This window comes from Pristis pectinata, chromosome 20, assembly GCF_009764475.1.
Source record: "Pristis pectinata isolate sPriPec2 chromosome 20, sPriPec2.1.pri, whole genome shotgun sequence".
NCBI lineage: Eukaryota > Metazoa > Chordata > Chondrichthyes > Rhinopristiformes > Pristidae > Pristis > Pristis pectinata.
Genome location: NC_067424.1, coordinates 32,538,150 through 32,561,859, shown reverse-complemented (window position 1 = coordinate 32,561,859; position 23,710 = coordinate 32,538,150). Strand labels below are relative to the sequence as shown.

General features: G+C 43.5%; 1 protein-coding gene across 7 annotated transcripts in view; it reads right to left on the bottom strand.

Annotated features, from left to right (window-relative positions):
* Positions 1-1,049: 1,049 nt before the first annotated feature.
* LOC127580770 (F-actin-monooxygenase mical1-like) overlaps positions 1,050-23,710 on the bottom strand; it is a 133,882-nt gene continuing 111,221 nt past the window's right edge. For all 7 annotated transcript variants that reach the window (XM_052034609.1, XM_052034617.1, XM_052034616.1 and 4 more), the window contains 7 exons: positions 16,779-16,882; positions 15,096-15,200; positions 13,343-13,436; positions 10,352-10,439; positions 9,042-9,115; positions 3,793-3,962; positions 1,050-1,297 (listed from right to left, as the gene is read on the bottom strand). In XM_052034609.1, coding sequence (XP_051890569.1) covers positions 1,232-1,297; positions 3,793-3,962; positions 9,042-9,115; positions 10,352-10,439; positions 13,343-13,436; positions 15,096-15,200; positions 16,779-16,882 — 701 coding nt within the window. In that variant the 3' untranslated portion in view covers positions 1,050-1,231. The remainder of the gene's footprint in view (positions 1,298-3,792; positions 3,963-9,041; positions 9,116-10,351; positions 10,440-13,342; positions 13,437-15,095; positions 15,201-16,778; positions 16,883-23,710) is intronic.

Below are 23,710 nucleotides of genomic sequence, written 5' to 3'. Positions count from 1 at the left end.
CATGCACCCTGGACCCAAAAGAACTGCATTGGTATCACTGTAGACTGGGTAATATTTTTCTGATTAACATATTTGGTTAACTTTTGCTCAGATTATCTTAATACTGTCACTGAGCAACTGCCAGAGCTACCACCGTGATTTGAAAGCCACAGTTAAATGCTTTTCAATTGCCATTATAATTAATTGCACATTCTGGCTGGTTTACTGAAGTGCTAATCATGCCAGCTTGTAGTCAATGGAATATTGACTGTCTCAGTGCTTGCACTGCCCTTACTTGCCCAACTTAACACAAGTGTATAGGGTGGTAGTGGAGGCATGTGGCAATGCCTTCATTAGGGCATTGAGTATAAAAGTCGAAGTCATGTTGCAGCTGTATAAAACTTCAGTTGCTCCACATTTTTGGAATATTATGTGTTGTTCTGGTCCCTGCACTGTAGGAAGGATGTCGAGTCTCTGGAGAGAGTGCAGAAGAGGTTCACTGGGATGTTGCCTGGATTGGAGAGCATTAGCTATAAGGAGAGGTTGGATAAAATTGGATTGTTCTTGCTGGAGACTAAGGGGCAACCTGATAGTCTATAAAATTATCGGGGGCATAGGGTAGATAGAATCTTGATCCCAGGGCGGAAATGTCAAATAGTAGAGGACTTGAGTTTAAGGTGAGAGGGGGAATGTTTAAAGGAGATTTGCAAGGCAAGTTTTTTTAAAAAACATGGAGTGGTGGCTGCCTGGAATTATAAGCAGTGCATAAGCGGCATTCAGACAAGCACTTGAAAAAGCAGGAAATAGACCATGTGTAGGCAGATGGGATTAGTTTAGATTGGTATCATGGTCAGCGCATGGTGGGCTGAAGGGCCTGTTCCTGTGCTGTATTGTTCTGTGTTCTATGTCTGGTGAACTGACTTCTACCAGGCAGAAGCTGAACATCAGTTCTCAGATGCTTTGTATCTCCCTTTTGAACCAATCTTTAATGATTAATTTTTAACATTTGGTCATTTTGTTATGACGTTTAATGCAGCTTAACAAGGTGCAAAAGTGGTAAATCAACACAATTGTTGCTGCCTAAAATAGACTTTATTACTGGGAACTTTGAAACTGATGTACAAACAGATAATGGTTGCCAGTGTTTTAATCATCAATTCCTCCCAGGTGATTGTGCAAGTAACAGCAGCAGCTTACAGCAGAACACTGCAGTTACTGACTGTGTTGGAACAAACGGGTGAGGTGTGACCCTTTAGCCAGGAATTCCTGTACAGGAAGCAACACTTCTGCTGAGGCGAAACTTCAAAAAGTCATTCAACTGCAAAGGGAAAATGATTAATTGAAAACATTTTAAATTTATTTCCACATCCTTAGTTCAATGGTTTTCAGCATTATACAATTAAAAATCAAATCCTTTTCCAGAGTGAAATGTGATAATGACCATTTCGGGTTGGGAGGGCACTTTCAGATGGGTCACAGGTCCCTGTCAGGACAGATAGATAATGTAGGCTAATGATAGATAGATAATGAAGGCTTAGAGTCCACTTAGTTTTACTGGCCACCCTTACAACCCCGATCAAGTGCGTGGACTGACATTGTTCCCTGTGGATGCACCTTTTGGAGCATTGCAGCCATCTCAGCCTTTGTCCAGGAGCAACACTGATCTTCCCACCACGGTGCTGGCCTGGGTCCTCTTGTCTCGTAAAAAGCCCTATTCACTGTTTCATCCTTGTGGACCCCGCTTCTCCCCAACCTGATCCTGCCAAGTCCTGCGGTCACCACAATGGAACACGGGCTCTTGATGCCTCTTTCTTCCACCTTCTTCCCTCTTCCCATCCCCTGCCACCACACGGCCCAGTCTGGCTTGTGGCTATCTGACTGTCCATCCCCCGAGAACCAGAACCAGGCTCAACGGGCATATTTTTGGCTCGGAAAATGTGCAACGCCCTTTCAGGTGCACCCAAGGCAGGGTGGCAATGGGTCAACTACCAAAATGGTGCCCTGCTCCGATGACCATAAGTAGTGCCAGCTTTTGGATGTATTAGGATCCCTAGGCCACAGTTCTCTATACACTGAACCCACAATTCAAATTTGTGAGCCGGGCCACAATAGATAGGGCTCCACAGGACCAATGGGATTAATGTTTATGGGAGGGCAATGCTGGATGTGTTTCCCTGTCTGCTTTGTTGAGGTTGAGGGCTTTTAGTCGCAGCAAGAGAGAGTTCATCTAACGCTGCTGGTGGGGCAGTGCGTGCTGAGGAAGAAAGTTTAGGCTGTTGGAAGGTAGCAACAAACTGGTCACATGGGGCAAAAATAGTGACGAACAGAATTCAGTCCAAAGAAATGAATTAATAAAATGAATCTGGGGACAGCAAACAAGGCAAAGTAATACACAGCAATGGTAAGATACTGAGAACTGTAAAAGAACAGAGAGGTCTTAAAGTATGGGTCACAGGTCCCTGACAGGACAATGAAGACTTAGAGTCCATTTAGTTTTATTGGCCAAAACTGAAGCAGGGAGATCATTCTAGAACTGTTAGTATACTGTGTACAGTGCTGGTCACATTACAAGAAAGATGTGATGTCATGAGGAAGGGTCCAGAGATTTAAGATTGTTGCTAGGGACGGAATTACAGTCATGAGAAAAGACTGGCTAGACTGGAATTGTTTTCTTTAGAGCAAAAGAGCTTTTGTAGATTCAATCAACATGTTTAAAATTACAGGATCCTGAGACAAGGTGAAGAGGAAGCAGCTATTTACATTGGCAAAGTGGCCCAACTAGCAGCATGGATTTAAGAGTAAATGGAAATTTTAAAAAAACTGCAGATACTGGAAATCTGAAATAAAAACAGAAAATGTTGGCAGTACTCAATAAGTCGGGCAGCATCTGTGGAAAGAGAAATAGAGTTAACGTTTCAGGTCCAAGAACTTGGAAAGAGAGTTAAACAAGTTTGGTTCTCAGTAGCAGAGAAAGAAGGGGGAAAGCTCCCAATTCTCACACCTGGTCTCAGACCTATAACGTTACTTTTGTTTCTCTGTTCCACAGCTGCTGCCTGTCCAGCACTTTGTTTTTATGGCATAGATTTAAGGTTTAAATGAAAAGCAAAACAAAACTGCAGATGCTCAATCTGAAATAAAAGCAAAACATTGGTCAGAATATTGAGGATAACTTTCTACTCCTCTTGGAACAGTTATGTGGGATCTTTTATGTCCACCAGAGGGGGACAGACTCGTATGAATAAAGTTCTGGAGTGTCGGCCTAAATTCCATTTCTGAAGGTAGGTTAGAACAGGATCAGGTTTGATGATATCGTCGTCAATGTGAAAACATGCTTCTAGGTCAGGGATTCCCAAGCTCTGGGTTATGTGCAGGCTCACTGCCTCAACTGGTAAGGTGGGTCATCACATTACCTTGAACATAATTTATATATAAACAATAATAAAAAAAAGAGGTCTGCAGTAAATTTAGAGGTCAGGATTTATCATCTTGGGTCTGAGTTCCCATGACCCTTCACTGCATTGGAAATAGCAGATGATGCAAGAGCTCTGGAACCACTGCTGCTCCCAAAAACGTCTACAATTCCATTGGGGAAAAAAGGACTTTAATCAAAAAGGCAAATTATTGAGGAGCATGCTCCAAAAATTAGTTTCTTGAATACATTGCTTAAAATTTCTTTCAATAATTATGGAAGCAGAGGTGTCCTTTCATGTATATTCAGAGGTAAGGCTTTGTCCTGGAACATCACTCCCGTTGAATGATCAAGGACCACTTGAGGTTAAAGTGTGATCATATCCAGGCGATGGAGGCACTCACAGAGAGGTCTTTGGCTGCAGCTCCTGGAACCACGATGGCATGTTGCTCTAGCTCCTGTAGTCTCTGCTGCTCCAAGAACGTGACCAGCTTGTCCCTCATCCTCACCACCTCAATCATCTCTTTGAAAATCCTCTCCTCTTCAAGATGGTCCTCCTTTGACTTCTCTGATGCTGTAACAAACAGAGGTAAGGTTTGTTAACCTTTTAGCACCTGTGCACTATTTTAGAATGGTTTGGTAAAACATTAATTTTAATGATGTTGGGAGCTAAATTCAATAAACCCAGAAAATAGACGGGCGTTTGTGATGTGGGATTCACCTGTACCTGTTGTTTCCGATTTCATGTAGCCTGCTCATTAACATGATTTCAGCCACCATTAACTGCGCTGTTAAGAGAGTCCACACTTGAACAGGGTTCCCAGAATTATGGTGAGCAGCACTTAAAGCTTGCTAGTGCTATTCTAAGTCTGCCTGTACATCTTGCTATATCTTACTATCTAAGCTGTTGAGTCATTGTGTATTGTGGCTGGATTGATGCAAGTTGCAGCAAAATTGTGAGGGGAGAGAATGAGGTGTGTTGGAGGCTAAGTGGAGGAGGTGGAGAGAGCAGGTTCTAAGATGAGACTGGAGCTGAAAAGGAAGAATGACAGGTTCCATTCACAGGAAACCAGGAAGCATTGTGGGATGTGGTACAAGATAGTTGTGGAAGTCAAAACCAGGAGGCAAGCCTCAAGGACCTGGCTACAGTGGCAGAAATTCAATGACCTCGCATGTTCAGCTTTGAATGCAGCTTCAAATACCACATGCCATTAATATCACCATTGGCCTCAAACACCAGTCACTGCATCAAACCCCCATCACACCTTGTACCAACAACCTTTACTAATCACTTCCAATGAGGTTGCAGTGATCCCCACTAGAACTGTGGAGGTGAACACTGAATAAGACAAGATCAAGTAATTAAACCTAGAAATTCTGGTGCTATAAATTGTTGCTTGTGTCCATTCAAGTCCCCAACAAAAAAATCAAGAAGCTGATCTTCAGTGTGTGTGTGGTCACTTCCCATGTGATCCATTGCCCTGATGGAATCCCATTTCGCGTGTGGTCCCAGGCCACAGCGAGGTGCGGGGATGATTAATGACGCGGAAGTTTTGACGTGACACACAGAGGGGTGTGAAACAAAAAGGCAGCAAACAATGTGGAAGCAGGAAAAAAAATGACTTCAAAATATTTTGACCAGATGAATGCAAGTCCAGCACGTGTCCTGAATCAACCTGAAGGCATCAAGGTCAGAATGGGAAACTCTTTAATTCGTGTCACTTAGGGAATAAAGATAGCATAGAAAATAGAGGGAACAGGAGGCCATTCAGCCTATTCTAACCATGCCAGTTGAAAAAGAGATGCCTAACCCAATCCCAGCTTTGAGCAGCAGGTCCACAGTCCTGCAGAGCAGATCACCTCATGCGCACAGTCAACTAGGTTTTGTATATGATGAATGTTGCAGCCCCTCCTGCCCTCTGGGTATACAACATTCTACTTCCCTCTCATCCTACATAAATATGTCAAGATCCTACTGAATTATAAACAATCTATAATCCCTGGCTTTTGCTTCTCTGCTGAGGGAAATAAGTCGACCCCTTATTTTGAGACTGTATCCCAGGTTCTGGGTATCACAGCTGAGGGAAACATGATCCTTCCGTTTCTTGTGTCAAGCCTGTAAGAATTTACTATGTTTCAGTGCCATCATCCCTCATTTTCCTAAACTTGAGAGCATAGGCCCGGTCTAGTTAATCTCTCCTTGCGCAACAAACCCACCTTCTCTGGAACCAGTCTGGTGAACACTCACTGTGCTCCCTCAATCACAGGTATATCCTGCCTTAGGTAGGAAGACCAGAGCTGTACACAATATTCCGGGTGCAATTTCAAAACATCACTGGTTTTGTATTCAAATCCTCATGTAATAAAGGCCAATGTATCATTTAACCTCCTGATTGGTAACTGTACCTGCAAGTTAACCTTCAGCGATTCTTGTACAGGAAACCCAGGTCCCTCTGAACACCAACACCTTTCAAATTCTCATCAAAGGTATTCCTTCTTGTTTTTTTTTCTGCTGAAGTGGATGTCTTCACGTTTTCCACATTATATTCCACCTGCCCTTTCACCAAACCTATCGATATCTCCCTGAAGCCTCTCTGCATCTTCCCTCACAACCCACACTTTGTATCATCAGCAAACCCAAATATAAACTTGATCCTCTCATCAAAAACATTGATGTAGATTGATGCTGGGGCCTCAGCCGTGCACAATCCCTGAGACACTCCACTTGTCACAGCCTCTGGCCTGGAAATCACCCTGTTATTCCAACACTGTTTTATGCACGTTAACTAATCTGCAACTTATACCAGTAATACTATCCACAATGTCATGTACTCCTTTATGTAAATATATTTATATATAATCTTTTGTGCACCTTATCACAGGCCATTTGAAAGTACATATGCCACCTAACAACTGGTTCGCTCTTATCTGTTCTGCTAGTTACAACATCAAAACATTTCAATACTTCTGTCAAACATGAATCTCTTTCACTAATCCTTGCTGACTCAGCAGTTTCGCACCTACTGTCGGGCTTTCTGGACTATAGGAGGCTCTGTCTCATGTGCTCCTCTTAAACTCTGTCTCCACCAACCAGAATACAAGGTTAATGGCAGGACTCTGAGCAGTGTGGAGGAACAGAGGGATCTTCGCGTCCATGTCCATTGATCCCTCAAGGTTGCCGCGCAGGTTGAAAGGGTTGTTAAGGTGTATTGGCCTTCATTAGTCAGGGTATTGAGTTCAAGAGCCGCAAGGTAATGTTGCAGCTCTATTAAACTCTGGTTAGACCACATGGAGTATTGTGTTCGGTTCTGGTCGCCTCATTATAGGAAGGATGTGGAAGCTTTAGAGAGGGTGCAGAGGAGATTTACCAGGATGCTGCCTGGATTGGAGAGCATGTCTTATGAGGATAGGTTGAGTGAGCTAGGGCTTTTCTCTTTGGAGAGAAGGAGGATGAGAGGTGACTTGATAGAGGTGTACAAGATGATGAGGCATAGATCGAGTGGACAGTCAGAGACTTTTTCCCAGGGTGAAAATGGCTAACACAAGGGGGCATAATTTTGTGATTGGAGGAAGGTATAGGGGGGATGTCAGAGGTAAGTTTTTTTTACAGAGTGGTGGGTGCTTGGCTGAGGTGGTGGAGGCAATACATTAGGGACATTTAAGAGACTCTTAGATAGACACATGAATGATAGAGAAATGGAGGGCTATGTGGGAGGGAAGGGTTAGATAGATCTTAGAGCAGGATAAAATATCGACACAACATCGTGGGCTGAAGGGCCTGTACTGCGCTGTAGTGTTCCATGTTCAAATAGAAATCATGTAACTCAAGCCACAGAGCACAGGGAGACTGCAGTCTGCTAACAACAGGCAGCACAGGGCAGATGGCTGAACCATCCCCAGGTTTGCTGGGAGTAGTCTTGGGATTTTGGACTAAGTCAAAGGCTTTGGGTGGAATGGCTGGTGTGATGGGGAAGTGGGGAAGGATGATCAGCAATCGGAGAGAAGCCAGCAGCTGGGGATTGTACGGCGAGTGACTGGAGAGTGGAGAACGAGAGGGAAAGGAAGAGGCAGAAGCTGAGTTAAGGGGGATGGAGCCGAGAGCAAGGGGGAGGTTGTTAGGGAAAATCAGACTGAGGGAAGGGGGAATGAAGGAGAGAGAGGATCACAGTGTGGGCTACGAGGGAATGAATTTGGATAAGATTGTGATGTGAGTGCATCTGTGTGAGCTTGTTCACATACATGGGTACACTGAGACTGTGCAGCAGAGCCCGTCTCCAGTCGTTCCTCCTCACTGTCAAAGCCAAGTTTTGTATCATCTGCAAAATTCTTTATTGTGTTCCTACATTTAGGTCTAAGTCATTGATATAGGCAACAGAGAGTACTGGTCATAGCCTTCCAGTTACCTATCAACCATTATGCTTTGCTTCCTGCTATTGTGTCAGTTTGGATCCAGTCTGCACCCTCCTCAGATCCCTTGGGCTTTTACTTAGTTTGACGCAGCAGGCTGACAACAATGTCTAAAAGCTTGCTAAGGACTGCGCAGGCTACATCAAACACACTGCCATCTTCAATCCTCCTTGTTATCACCTCAAGACATTTAATAAAATCAGTCAGGCATGACCTTCCCTTAACAAATCCATGCTGACTGCCCCTGGATTTCAATAATTTGCCCTCCCCACCAAAGTTAAACCAACCAATTGCCCTGTTTATCCCTTCCTCCGTTTGTGAACAACAGTGTGATACTAGCAGTCCTCTGTCACCAATTAACAGTACGAGATATTTTACACAGGGGTCAGTAGATTTATTCTTCCTCAAAGACAATAAAGCCCTTAGCTATGATTATCTCATTCAATACTCCCCCTCGTTCACCCTACCTATAACAATAACATAATGCAACTTGCTAATAAGGCAGTTGCAAAATCTTCCTTCAGGGCCTTACTCGCATCCTCTGCCTCCATACTCAAGTTACATTTTTTATCCATTATAGACTCTAACCTTTTCCTGGTCAACTTTTCTTTTACGTACTTTTTAAACATGCTTGGATTCTCTTTGATATTAGTTGCCATTATTTTTTTTCATAAGCTCTTTTTGCTTTCCTAATTTCAGTGTAATGTGCTCTTTTTTTTTTGAAAGCCTGATCCACAAAGGTTGTAAGTTGTAACTTTGAACTCCAGCTTATGTTGGCCAGGGGGGGAAAATGGGCCACCAGAACATGAGTTTGTGCATGTCTGATTCTGGAAAAACATCAGCAAGTGCCAACGTCGACAGTGAATGGAAGTGCTTGGTCCTATTGACAATGGGCACAATTTACCCTGGAAGTAATTGCTACTGTGAATGTCAATTTATAATTGATCAATTTTAAAGTTAATATATTAAGAATCCCTAACAGCTATGGAAACATAGGTGGACAATAATAGAAAATTAGGGATTTAGTTTAGAAATATCCTTCAACAACGGTGCTAGTGTTACACAATAGGTAAGCATTTCTAATGGAAATTCTCTCATTATTCACAACAGTACTGCTCTGTTGTGATTCAATAGAAAGAGAACTCACTGTGCAGTGAAGGGAAGGACTGACAGGAGAGGAAAGTAGAAGGTGCACAATGAGGAATGTGGAGGAAATAAAAGAGATGTTTATCGGAATGTTACTTACCATTCATGCTCATGTACCTTCTCAGCTCCTGGTCCAGTCTGCTCTTCTGATCCTGCAGTTCCAGCTCACGGCCACTGGGCAATTAAACGTGCAAAATCGTTAGGTCTTGCTTCAGGATGAAATGTTCTTCAATTACAGTTACACACACTCCAGGATAAACAAGGTATTTCATCCAAAGTCTCACTTTAAAACTGTGTTCTATTAAAACCACAGTGGTGGTTGCTGCTTTGAATTTTCTCTTCATTCTCTGCTCCTCAATATATCCTGCATTCTCTCCCAGGCCCCAAACTACACACCCACTCATCCCCCATTTCCAACAAACTGTGTGCCCACCTTCCCTGTATTCAGCAGTTTAGGTCCTTCCTGCTTCTGTATCTACCATCCACAGATGTTGCCTGACTTGAGAAGTATTTCCAGCATTTTCCGTTCTTACTGACCCTCTCTATATCCACCAATGCTGCATAACTTTCCTTTCCCTGCAGGCACCATCCTGCCCCCACCCTGATTCCAAGTGTAGTAAGGATCACTTCCATCCTTGGACATCCATCATTCTACAAACTCTCCAAGCCCCTACCCATTAATCAACATGATCATTACCTCCCCCCCAATATTGTGCCTATATTCCAATGCTCTACCTCTGCATCTATGAGACTATAACTTCTCACTTTTGTATCCACCAATTTATCAAGCATTGCTTGATGCACCATTCTACATGTCCACGCCTTGTGCCCTCTCTGTGTCCACCATGTTATTCTCCCTCGCCCATTTCAACCATTCAACATGCCCTCTCTCCCACTGTGCCCACCTGTATCCTCCCTTCACACTGTATCCGGTTTCTTATTTGTCCTCCTGCTCCCTTTTGGATTCATTATCTCTAATTCTCTATAACCCTTGTATCCCATATCAATGGCATTGTAACACTATGCTTGTGCACGTTATGCTGACATTAGTTGTACAACACTGAGGGAGAAATTTGTTTTTGGTCGCTAGTGGTAAACATTTGAGTATCGGACAGTGGTTAAAATCAATGGTGCTTAATGTGTGGAGTTGACATAACCAGCAGCCACACTTGCACAGGCTTTTAGCACAAGTGACCAAAGGCAAATTTATCTTACAATTATTTTGCCTCTTTCTATCACATTCTATGAGAAGTATTTCTGATCCCATTTCCAATTTATGTAATATTTCTGTACACAGCATAAAGGACACTTCGGGTTACTTGAGTTACCAAGGAATTGGTTGTATTTGGAGTGCTGAAGTTGCTTACAGAGCAGCTTCATGAGTGCAAACAGAATTTGAAGTGTTCTCACCTGATCATCAGCTCGGACTCCTCATTTAAGAGCTTGTTCTTGTCCTGCACCAGAGTAAACCAGGACTGCATCATCTGTGGTTGGTCCCCTGTTACAAAATGAGCGGTTTGTACAATTTAATTCAACCAACCTCTCCCTTTATCGATAAATCTCAGCCTCAGCAACTTCCAAAAAAAAACAGGATCCAGTGACCTATGGAGCTCGTATCTGCTTCAGTAACTTGCTCTGTAACCCTTTGGAGGACCAAGTTCAACCCGACTTCCTTTCACTCCTCCCAGTCCACCAATCACCCCAAGCTCCTGACTCACCGCTCCCCTTCCCTTTATACTGGCCATCTCCCCTCTCCACTTTCAGCCCCGATGCAGGGTTTTGATCTGAAATGTCAACAACCCCTCCCTTCCCCCCCCCCCCCCCAACCCAGATGCTGCTCAACCCGCCGAGTTCCTCCAGCAGATTGTGTGTTTTTCCAGACTCCAGCATCTGCAGTTCCCATCTCCCTCAGATTTTCCTTTATTCTGGCAATACCTCCTTAGCACAAGTCGAGTCCAGGGTAGAAATGCATCATGTGGGAAGAATGGACTTCATTCTGTTTCTGTACAGCACTATCGATATAGGCCACATTGTACATACCATGGCCATTTTGCCTGGTGCAGTGCTTTATACAGCACAGTGGAACCCCCTACTGGAGGGAAAGTTGTTCTGCATCAGTCACAAAAGAACAACCATCCCTGATCTCCGGCACATGTAATTTAAAAATTAACATTAATGTTATTCACGGGATCCATAACCTCAATTGACCCATTTCCCCTTAGGCTAGACTGATGGCTGTGACTGACATTTTTATCCATACTTTGAGGAGGTGGTGGTGAACTATCTCGTTGGACTGCTGTAGTCTGTGTGGTGAACGTACTCCCACGAGGCCTTCAGGTAGGAAGCTGCAAAATTTTGACTCTGTGCCAATGAAGAAATGCAATGTAGAGTCACATCAGCATAGTAATGCATGTTGAAGGGAACTGTGCTGATCTGACTCTACGTGGCATTTCTTCATTGTGACATTGTTCCCAAGCATCTACTGCCCTTGCCCTTCGAGAGGGTGAGTGCAAGTTTGAGATTTTCCAGTTGCTGCCTGATCTGCAGAGTGTTTTCATCATTTTGGTTCAGAGTTCCAGCATCTGTAGTTACACTGATTTTCATTGGGATTTACCATTCCCCCAGCTATAAACTGGAAGGCATGGAAAGGTAAATGTTCAGAAGGAGTCAGCCAGAGGTACAGTAAGGTATCTCTTATGACTGCTGTTGGGAGAGTGTGTAGTGAGGCAGGTATTACTGCCTCATCACAGTGAATGGGACATACTGTGTAATATACAGGTGAAAGGGAAAGGAATTCAAGTGTACAGCAAAAGTGAGGCCATGTTCTTTGGCAGCTGTTCTGACTGATATTTTGTTTCCTTTACAGTCAGGTCCAATTACCTGGTGGGAATCTGGTCTGAAGGAGCCGAGGCAGCAAAAACTAGCTGGAATGAATAGCCAAGATGAAATAAAATGGGGAATGTGGGAGCAGAGCTCCCTCACTGATTGCAGGTGAGAACCTGGTTATCAGGCACGAGGTGCTCTCAGTGATGCTTTATGTGGCACAGGTGAGGCATTCACCAAGCTGTCTTCCATTTCACCTGGAGATCCAAAATGGATTGTGTCCACTGGGATGTGCAGGTCTCCAGAGAAAGGGGAGAAAAATGTCCTCAGTGTGACCCTCATTCCTGAAAGACACCTTTGTGCGTGGCTGCATCAAGCTGTGCAGAGCCTGAGTACACAAACACCAAGTGTCACTATGTGCTGAGGTTCTACCTATCCACAGTGTTGTGAAGGATGGGCCTGGCTTTATTGCCGCAGAACGTTCCATTCAAATGGACCATTCTAGAAAAGTTTCTGCAGAGACTTTGACCACAAGTCACTCAGGCAGTGATCCGCACAAATTATTTTTGAGGCCCTGTAGGAGTTGAAAATGGTGAATCATGTAGGATGAATCCCCAATAAGACTATCAAAGTTGTTTGGCAGAATGCTTCAAGACTTTACTTGACTGCTGGTGAAACTGGCCTTCCCCATCTGATCTTTCATGTATAGACTGTCATCCATCTCCTTTGTGGACTGTCTGCTCGTCAAGAAGGTCTGGAAGGGATGCAGTGGTCTTTGTTGAGGTTCATTCTGAGAAGTTGCATAACAAGGACTCTGTGATCTATGGATTGTTTCCAAAGCCACACACTGAAACAGGCATCAGTGGCTGCTGGAGATCATCAAGTCAATGAAAGATGCTCTTTGATCTGCCTGAAACTTGTTGGTCTTCCAGTGCAGGGAGTCATCCACAAATAATGCTGCCAATTGGCCCACTCCAAGGTGTAGAAGTACATACTAAGGGACACCCTGAAGCTTGTTGCAGCCATCATAAAGGCTCTGTGGGGAAGGACCACCGTACAGGGTCCTCCTGAGGGACTGGGCCCTGTGTAATAACCCGATGAAACATGAGTGACCTGCTGACTTACTATAAATACTGCAAACAAATACAATGATACAGTGAATGAAGATAATGTGTAATTGTAACTTTTATCAATAAAGTATATTTTTTGAAAAAATTACTTGATGAGATTGTGTCATTCAGGGACTTGTTCAGAACCTGCCCTGGTGTCAAACCGTCATTAACGTGGGGGACAGATCCCAATCAATGATGTCATTGGCCAGCTCCTGGGAAAGGACACCTAATTCTGTTGAAGTTTAAAAAACCATCTTTTTCCTTCAGACATTGAATCTTTTAGTGTGCTTTGAACAAAATAAAATGCCTTCTAGACTTCAATTCACACCTTAAGTAATGAACCTGGTTACAAAAGAGACAAGTTCACATGGGGAAGTGATGGCACAAATCAGGACCCTCCTCGCCCAAATAGGGCTCCAAAAGAGATCCTTCCATTTAACTGCTTTGAAAATATGGCGACTCCTACCTGCCCCTTTGCGCATTTCTTCTTCCAGAAGAATCCCTTTCTGCTCCAGCTCGTGGTACATCTGTTCGATCTCTTCCAACCGCCTCTGAATCATCTGCAGGACAGAGGTAAAACAATGGAGAAAACACAGGCTTAGCACAAATAAACCGCACTGCATCCCCAACCCCCCAAAGGCTCTTCCATGTACTGGGGCAACGGAAGCCTCTAAGTGGCAGGCACAGACTTCAAACAGATCCCCAACACAGTGTAGATTAAAAAGGAGCCATGACCATCGATCCCAAAGACCATGTACCGAGGTGTCCACCCCTACCCATTAGACATAAATTGTTATCTTCATAAGTAATGACATAAAATTCTTGGAATCTTATTTCAGTTCTTTGCAATTTCTAATAAATCAGGATGGGGGGGGGGGGTATCTTTTTAAAATTCTTTCACAGGGTGGTCTGTTGCTGGGAGGGCAGCATTTAGTGTCGGTACTTAATAGTCCCTGAACTGTGAAGGTATATTGGTGCACTTGGAGTCTCTTAGCTGGGATAATTGAACAAGATGTCTTTGAGACCAAGATAAGGCATTAAGGGCGATGGGAAGTGAACGGAACTGAAGTGCGAACTATCCAGGATCTAACTGAATGGCCTTCTGGTTCATGTGTTTCCATGTTGCTAAGAAACATAGGTGCCAGCACGAGTGCATAACGTAGGTTAATACAGAGAAGGTAGAAGTGAATACAATGTAAATCAGGAAGTGTTTGATAGAGTCCAGTAACAACTTTAACTCTGTGGATTGTGAAAGTGAGGGATGAACGAGGGGGCTGGAGAGTTCTGCTGTTTTGAGAGTAGGAAGCAGTGCAATAAATCCAGATTATAGTGCAAGGAGGATGCACTAAGGTGGAAGAGCATGTATTGGAACAAGAGCCTGATGTTCAGAGGAAGGTAGGCTATAGCAGCAGAGAATCATGAAAGCTGCCTCCTGTTGCACAAATTCAACAGTGCTGAGCAATGTGGATCAGTCCTGGGCAGCACAAGTTGGTCCTTGCCCATTGTAACTGGCAGGTCTTTGTACATGTGACTGAGTTTGTCCCACTCCCCTGCTCATATCCTGTAACACCACAAGTTGTTCCTTTTATTTCTATATCCAGTTCTCTTCAAGAGCTACCACTGACATGCCTTCCAAAATATAACAACCCTGGGCAATGATATTTCTCCTCAGCTCCCCATACTTCGATCTGCGCTGCCTCATTACTGATTCTCTCACCAGTCCCTTTTGATCTACTTGATCTCAACTTTGCACAGCTTTAAACACCGTCTGTTTAACCCATCTTAACCTTTTCTACTATATGGTGAACAATCCCACTTTCTCTTAGATGATGGGAGTGTCCTTCCATTTAATGTAGAAAGTTAAATCACTCCTTGGAGGGATTTACACAACAGGTGATTGGGACATTGTGGTATATCCTTACATTTTGTGCCTCTCTTCCTACACCTCAACCTCCAAGGTCCTTCCCCAAATGACCTTTGAGAAAGGTCATTTGGGACCACGTGCCCTTCCTTCTTGGTATACTTCACAATGGGAACTGAGTGCAGTGTGTGATCAAACCAATCTCTGATCCTATTAGTTAATTTGGACATAGAAGCAATTGCTACCTTGATGCTCTGGGAGATGAATCTTATAAATGTTGAAATGAGCTTTTGGTAATCCAGTTCTATTATTAGATGTAAAGACTTGATCTGAATACATAGATACTATCCTACATTACCTGCGCTTTCAAAAGCCTTGCCATCTCTTCCTGCTTTGCACGACGTTCAATGGTTCTCCGTCGCCACGTTTCCCGCCGTGCAGCCGCCTCCTCAGGACTTGGCTTCTGTCGTGAAGAATATTTTCACTTGCATTTAACCTCAGTTACAACACATTTTGGCCATCGAGATATGAATGTTGTTCAAATACAGAGCAGATATAGTGTAACCATGTGTACCAGATATAACTATACGTGAACCAAACACAACTGCATGTGTTCTGTACAAAGCAGTTTGAATACGGGTCACAACTATACATGTACTGGAAATAACTATTCACATACTGGACACAACAGTATGTAATCTTCAGATAATTATGTGTGCTGCATAAAAGTACACACGAATCTTGAACTGGAGACAACTACACATACGCTGCACACATCTGCAAATGAACCAGAGACAAAAACGCAGACGACACCTGTGCGTTTCAGATATAATTCTATATGTATAGCAAACATAACTGTATACTTTCGTACTATATGCCACTGTACATGAAGTGGACACAGCTCAATATGCACATGACACTAATAAGTAGATTTACTCAATGCAACTACTTCTGGACCAGACAACTACATGTGAATTGGATACACCACAGCACAGAGCTTCATATCACTTATTCTCGAGTCTTGATGCAGGGTTTCCACCCGAATCATCAACAATTCCTCCACCCACCCCCGCTTATAAATGTTGAAATGAGCCTTTTGGTTATCCAATTCTTTCATTAAAAGTCAATACAAAGGCTCATCCATGTGGCTTAAAGAAAATGTTATGATCTAGACAGCATTGGCAAGAAGTTTGACCCAAATAAGCATCACAGCCAAACTGAAACCTGTCCTCCTGAGCATTCCTGCAGGGAGCCACAGGAGACCAATCAAGAACAGGAACCACGACTTTGGTTTATTTTTTGAAGCAGGGCAGTGAGTTCCTTGTTTTCAGTTTTAGCAGTAAGTCAGAACAACAGAATATACAGAAGCCAATCCAAACAAGACAGAAAAATTAACTGTAGTAATTGAGAGTAATGTATTATTAAAGTCAACAGCAAGTAAAAAAATAATATAATGAACTTAAACCTGGTTTCTATGTCTGTGGTTCTGATAGGAAGAGAAACCAGCATGGTGTTGTTTCTTTAATAATGATTTACTTTTAATTATTGCTTGGTGTTGAGCAGTTTTGTGTTCTGACCCTGTGCATTTTAGAAGCTACATTAAACTGTGGTTCCCTTCGGCAATTCAACTCTACACTTTTGCAAACTGGGGGAACAATGAATCAACAACCCATCTTACATCCCCCCTTTATTATCTCTACTGACCTGGCACAGATAGGAGACAAATATGAAATACCCAAATAAAATATATAATTAGGCCTGAAGGCTCCGCACTTAACAGGCTTGAGCACCCAAGGGTGGAATTCCAACCTAACTCATCGCAGAGACCCGAGGGTGGGGTGAAAAACTAGTTTTGTTTCTGACCCAATATTAATCTGTGCTGACATTCAATGAAGAAGTTGGAAGAATTATTGCTGTCAGTTTCTCAACACATAGGTTAGGTGAAAATTACGCCTTAAAGCAAACCAAATACAGATAGCTTATAGGAAAAAAAAGTGAGTGTGTAACCTCCACCTCTCTATCAGGAGTCACTTATACTCACAGCTTTGAGTAGTGGCTCGGTGCTGTATTCCAGTTCATCTTCACTTACGGACTCCTCCTCATCTTCATGCAGTTCCTCATCATCATTCAGGATGCAAGATTTCACTGAATAAAGTAGTACACAATCGTAGAGTAAGCACCTTGGCTTGTGTGAGAGGGATGAGTACAATAGATTCTGGGGCTAGTGTCTGACTGTAAGGGTTGAAGGATGAGGAGAACCTGCTGGGCACCAGTTTGTGGCAGGAAAGAAAAGTCTGGTCGGTGAGGTGGGGGGTGGGGGGGGGAAGATATATAACCAAGACCACACTCTTCAGCTCACTTTGTTTAAGTGAACTTTGTCTTCTAAATCTGTATAAGATGAGCAAGTTAGTAAATCAGTAGTCTGACCCGTGGTAGATAGACATCTAAGGATTTTTTTTCATTCTGAAAGTAATTAGAACAGATGTGGCTATTGGGTGCACAGATTTCTGAGGACATCCTGGATTATTCTACATTTAACAATTCTCAGCTGTCATTCGGAACTATCCGTGACCTTATTACTCTCCATCAGTGTAACATCCTTCAGTCCTGCAGCAATCTGAAAGCACTGCATTCTATCACCTCTCGGCTCTTATGATCCCTCTGACCCTGTCCCTCTCTTCCTCTCGTCCATTACACGAACCTCAGTGACCAAGCTTCTGATCACCTACCCACTGTTTCTATTTGTATTTAGTTCTCAAACTTCGTTTAATACCATTAGTGTAACGCCTTGGAGCATTCTACTGTCCTAAAACTTGAGGTATTAGTTGAGGTTGATACGGAAGCTGCCAAATTTCCACAGTTTCTTTGTCGACTATTGCAAAAGTCGTTGACTGCAAACGTATGGGCCAAGCCTTACAAAACTTGGCTGTCTGAATGAATGCATATATACCTTGAAGGGGCATAACCCTGACGTGCCAACATTACCAGACCAGTGAGCATTTAATCCTGCTAATGTATAAACTCTCATTCATAACAGGACTTGGACATCTCTGGTGAAATCGATATTTATCGGCAATCCTTTCGAGGACAGTGCCTTGCCAGTATGCCAGACTGCCCTTTTAATATGTAGAAAGAACAAAAACTTAAAACTTTCATGACCCCAGGATGTCTCTAAACACTTAACAACCAGTGAAGTACTCGTAAAGTGTGGTTAGTATAGTAATGTAGGAAACACAACACCAGTGCACAAGATCCCATTAACATTAATCTGCTAATACAATCTATTTAGCAATAGTGTTGGAATAAAAACAGTAAATGCTGAAGCAAACAATGGATGTCCGGGAAATATCCGACAGGTCAAGCAACATTTATAAGGAGAGAAACATGCATTAACATTACAAGCAAATGACCTTTCCATAGAACTTAAAAGATTAGAGATGAATGTGTTCTAAAGTGCTTGGAAAGGGGGAAGGGGAGACAGAAAACAAAAGGGAAGATCCTTGAAAGGGTGGGGGGCAGGAGAGATTAAAACACAAAATGGGATGCACCCCAAGGCAAGAGAAGGTGATAATGGAACAAATAAACAAACACAAGATCCCACCCAGGGGAGGCGTTAATGGGGAAAGCAGGACCATTATCAGAAAACACAAAAGAAAACTTTGGATGCTGGAAATCTGAAATAAAAACAGAAAATGCTGGAAATGCTCACTACTTGAAATTGTTGAATTCATTGCTGTTGTAGTCAGAGTTGTACAATGCAGAAACAGGCCTTTCGACCTGACTCATCCATGCCAACCAAAATGCCCACCTACGCTGATCGCATTTCCTGCATTTAGCCTGTATCCTTCCATTTCTTTCCTATCTATGTGTCCTAAAGCTTTTTAAATGCCGTGATTGTACCTGCCTCTACCACCTATTCTGGCAGCCTGCTCCATATATCCACCACCCAGTGTGTGAAAAACTTGGATCTCCTTTAAATGGTTCCCCTCTCACCTTAAACCTAGGTCCTCTGGTTTTAGATTCCCCTTCGCCAAGAAAAAAACCTGTGACTATCCACCCTATCTATGCCCTTCATAATTTTACAAAGCTCTGTAAGGTCACCCCACAGCTTCCTGTGTTCCAGTGAGAACAATCCCAGCCTATCCAATCCCTCCCTTGTAGCAAAAGCCCTCCACATGGGCAACATCCTGGTGAATCTCTCCTGCACTCTCTCCAGTGCTACCACAACCTTCCCAAAGTGAGCTGACCAGAACTGAACACAATATTCCAAGTGTGGCCAAACCAATGTCTTTATGCAGGTGCAACAAGATGTCCCAGTCATTATACTCAATACCCTTGCCTATGAATGCAAGCAAGCTAAACACCTTCTTCACGATCACTTCCACCTGTATCGCCATTTTCAGGGAGCTATGAAGTTGCACTCAATGTCCCTCTGTATATAAATATTCTAAGGCCCCTGCTGTATACTGTATGTCTCCCCAGTATTAGATGACCCAAAATGCATTACCTCACACTTGTCTGGATTAAATTCCTTCCGCCACCGCTCCGCCCAACTTTCCAGTCGATCTATGTCCTTCTGTATCCTTGGGCAACTGTACTCACTATCTACAATTCCACCAATCTTTGCATTGTCAGCAAACTTATCAGACCACAGACATTCTCATCTATAAACACAAACAACAAAGGTCCCAGCACCAATGCCTGCAGTACACCACTGGTTTCAGACTTCCAGTAAGAGTAACAACCCTCCAGCACTACCCTCTGCCTCCAATCACCAAAGCAATTTTGGATCCAGTTTGCCAAAGCACCTTGGATCACATGTGCCCTAACTTTCCTGACAAGTCTATCATGCAGTACCTTGTCAAAAGCCTTGCTAAGGTCCATGTATACCATGTCTACTGCCTGCCTTCACCAATTTCCTTATTAACCTCCTCAAAGGAGTTTGTACATTCTCGCTGTGTCTGCGTGGGTTTTCTCCGGGTGCTCTGGCTTCCCCCCACATTCCAAAGATATAGGGGTTAGGAAGTTGTGGGCATGCTACGTTGGCGCCGGAAGCGTGGTGACACTTGTGGGCTGCCCCCAGAACACTCTACGCAAAAAGATGTATTTCACTGTGTGTTTCAGTGTACATGCGACTAATAAAGATATCTTAAATCTTAAAAAACTCTATCAGATTTGTGAAGCAGGATTTCCCATGCACAAGATCATACCGGCTCCCCCTAATCAGTCCCTGCCTTTCCAAGTGATCATAATGCTGCGTCTGGAAGGCTTTAATATACCTAGACTGAAAATAAGATGGATTCCACAAGCCTCATAATAACAGCGTAGGAGTCCAAGGACAGAAAGATCAATGGCTGATGGAGAATTGGAGAAAAGATGGAGAATTAAAGTGACAGGAAGGTCAGGGCCATGATTCTGGACGGAAAGGAGATGTTCCACACAGTGTCTGCCTGATCATCAGCACCCACCAAGTAGTAGAACAGTAGTAAGAAATATTTAAATAGTAAGAGATACAGGTAAGTTGCTGCTTCACCTGGAAAGCATGTTTGGGGAGGATATGAAAGAAAGTACTGCATTTTCTTCACTTGCACAGTATGGTACAGCAAAAACACCAGTGGGTATTGGCAGAGTTGGAGGAGTGAACCCAGAGGGAGAGGTCCCTTTGGAATGCTCATTGGGGAGGGGAGGCATCACATTGGATATGTCAAAACGTGGAGCCAGGTGAGGACAAGTAAACCTTTCCTGGTTGTTGGGGGGGGGGGGGGGGGGGGTAGTGAACAGGTGATAGCAGTTGCCGTGGAGATGCAACAGACATGGTCGACTGCCGTGTCCATGATGATGGAGGGGAATACTCGTGAGGAGAAAGGAAGAGACACAAGCATCTCCTTCAATACCCATTCTCCTTCCCAGCTCCTGCCCTTTCACCATCTCCCTTCACTTCAGTCCTCTCCCAATCACGGTTCCTGGCTTCCTGCACAACTCAAGTGAAAGAACATTTCATCAACGAATAAAGCAAAATACAGCCTTCCAGATATAACACTGACTTCAACAGCTTCACTCAAGAAGCACTTCCAGTATTTTGTGTTTTCATTTCAGATTTCACACACACAGTATTGATTGGTTCTATTTACACCACCTCTAGGCCAGTCTTTGGTTCCTTTATTGATCACATTAGCACATTCTTTCACTTTGCACAATATACCCTTATGTCGTTTAATCTCCCCACCTATCACCCTATTACAGAACCTGCCCTTTGTTCTCTCCTCTTGCTCTCCTTCCTCTGCGGGTTCAATCCTGTGAATCTTGTACTGTTTCCAGGCCAAATAAGGAATTGTGGACATGAACTGAACTTTTAAAAAGAACCTGGATAGGCACTGTGAGTTAAACATGCCCTATAATGTACATCTCTTTGCCAATTTGCTGCAGAGTTTTTTTTGGTCAAAATGAATGAAGGTGATAGGTTGTACTACTGAGTTCAGTAATACTAGAGAAACAAAAGACTGCAGATGCTGGAATCTAGATGGAAAAATAAGATGCTGGAGGAACTCAGCAGGCCAGGCAGCATCCATGGAGAAAAACAGATGGTCAACATTTCAGGTCAAGGACCCTTCTTCAGGACTCAGTTCAGTAATCGTGGTGAAGGCCTCTGTGCATGTGACAAAACCATGATCTGCATGAATGATGCTGGGTAAACCCCGCTAAGGAGAATTGCACAGAAAAATGGCCAAAGCATTCACAATGGCTTCTAATTGATGCAGAAATTATTGCTAGCACAGTCTAAATTTCATGTCATAATAAACCTGATTCTGATTTTGAATTTTTGATAACCAATAGAAAGCATGTGCAAATTGGTCCAATTTCTAGGCTCAAAACTCCATACAGCTTCTCTCATGACAGTATATATGGGATACAAACTATACCGAAGCTGTAGGAAGAGGTAAAGATCCAACACAAACATAATGTAGCTTTTCAGATTTAACTGGACTATTTACGGGTTGATTTGGTTTTCCTTTAAACATATAGCAGAAGAGCCTTTCTACAGACAGATTTCATACCTTGTAAAATCTTTGGACAACTTACAGCTACTTCTGCAACCTCTCTTTATAAGTTACACCTGTATGCAACTGAAGGTTACAAGCAATCCCAAGCAAGTCTAAACTGGGACACTTCAGAAAGTTTGGGATTTTCATTTGAATGTTTCTGCTCTTCTTACACAATGAAAGGAAAGAGGAGGGAAAACAGCCCAAATTACTGAAGCACTCACCAAATAAATTGGGTAGAATTTTGCAGAATGGGTGAATTGGAAATTATCACAGAAGGAAACTCTAAGATCTAACTACTGCATAGGTCCTTAGTTTATAATTTAGCTTACACTGGGTGTAAGCTGTGTAGATGGAAACCTCATGGACGTTAGCACTGTATCAGCTCTGGATCTTTGCCCTGTGGATGTCAGCTCTCTGGATGCTTGGCTCCATTAGTGCAAGCTTAATAGGTGTCTACTCTTTAGGTGTTAAGTTTTGTGTGTTAAACCATACTGTGCATGAAGCACACCAAGCAGGAAACTCACTACAATAATCCCTATTTATGCTGCATTAGTTGATCTCACCTGTGCAGCACAACATAGGTGAGCTGTGTTGAATGCAGTTTCCCTGTATAATTTCTCTGTAAGTACACTGCCTTCGGTTTCTGCTTTAGATCAGTGTCAGTGGATGGCACAGGAGTGCAACTAGTAGAGCCACTCCCTCACAGTTCTGGTAACCTGGATTCAATCCTGACTTCCGACACTACCTGTGTGGACCTTGCAGGTTCTCCCCGTGACCATGTGGATTTCCCTGGGCGCTCTGGTTTCTTCCCACATCCCAATCACGTGTGGGTCGGTAGGTTAATTGACCGCTGTAAATTGCCCCTAGTGTGTAGGTGAGTGGTGGAACCTGGGGGGAGTTCTGGGAAACGTGGAGAGAATAAAGTGGGTTGGGGTAGGATTAGTAGAAAAATGATTGGTGCAGACTGAAGGCCTGTTTCCGTGCTACATCACTCAATGACTCCAAATGGTCTCCAAGTATATGTGTGTGGGTCTTGGGCATTGTTGGACTGTGGATTGGTTGTGATCAAGTGGCCAAATGATACGTATCACCTTGGTCATATGTGCATTTGGGCAGAGTATTGATCATGTTCAGTGCTTCTTCAAATGTACCTTTAGGGAGTTAATCCTTTAGGGAGAATGTCAGAGAAAATGCACTAGGATAAACTGTCCTTATTTAGGTGAACTGGAATAAATCTTAAGAATTAGAATTTCTCATGCAGGACTTATCAAATGGGAAATCACTATCCAAGGAAACAACAGACTCCAACCTGTGTACAGCTCTAAACATCAACCCTGAGCACAAGCTCTATGGATTATAGTTGTCCCAATGCTGGGTCTGTGGCACAGCTCTCTGGGTCTGATCGTTATGTGAGTGAGCTCTCTTGCTGTCAGCTCTCCAGGTGAGAGCTCTATGGATGTGAACTCTAGGGATAACAAGACCTTAGAACAGTTTGCTAGGTGTCAGCTCTCAAGGTGCACACTCCACGCATCGGAGCTCTCTGGGCATGAGCTGTGTGGAATGCCACATCCCTTGGTGCCTACTCTGTGGGCAGCAGCTCCCTTCCTGCAAGCACTACGGACACCACTTCTGTAGATGTGAGCACCGTGGGTGTCAGCTGTTTGGGTGCAAGCTCCATGAGTGCCAGGTGTGTGAGTATGAGCTCTGAGTGCCTGCTCTATGGATGGCAGCAAGTGCTAGGTGAGAGCACTTGGGGCTTGAGCCTTCCAGGTGCAGGCTCATGGTTGTCCACACAGATGATGATACTGGAGGCACCTTATGTTTTGTGAACAGAAAATGTTGAGATCTGCATAACAAAACAGATAGATACTGATACCGGTAGTCCAAAATATTTTAGGACATTATGGGAAGGGAACACTAAGGATCGGAT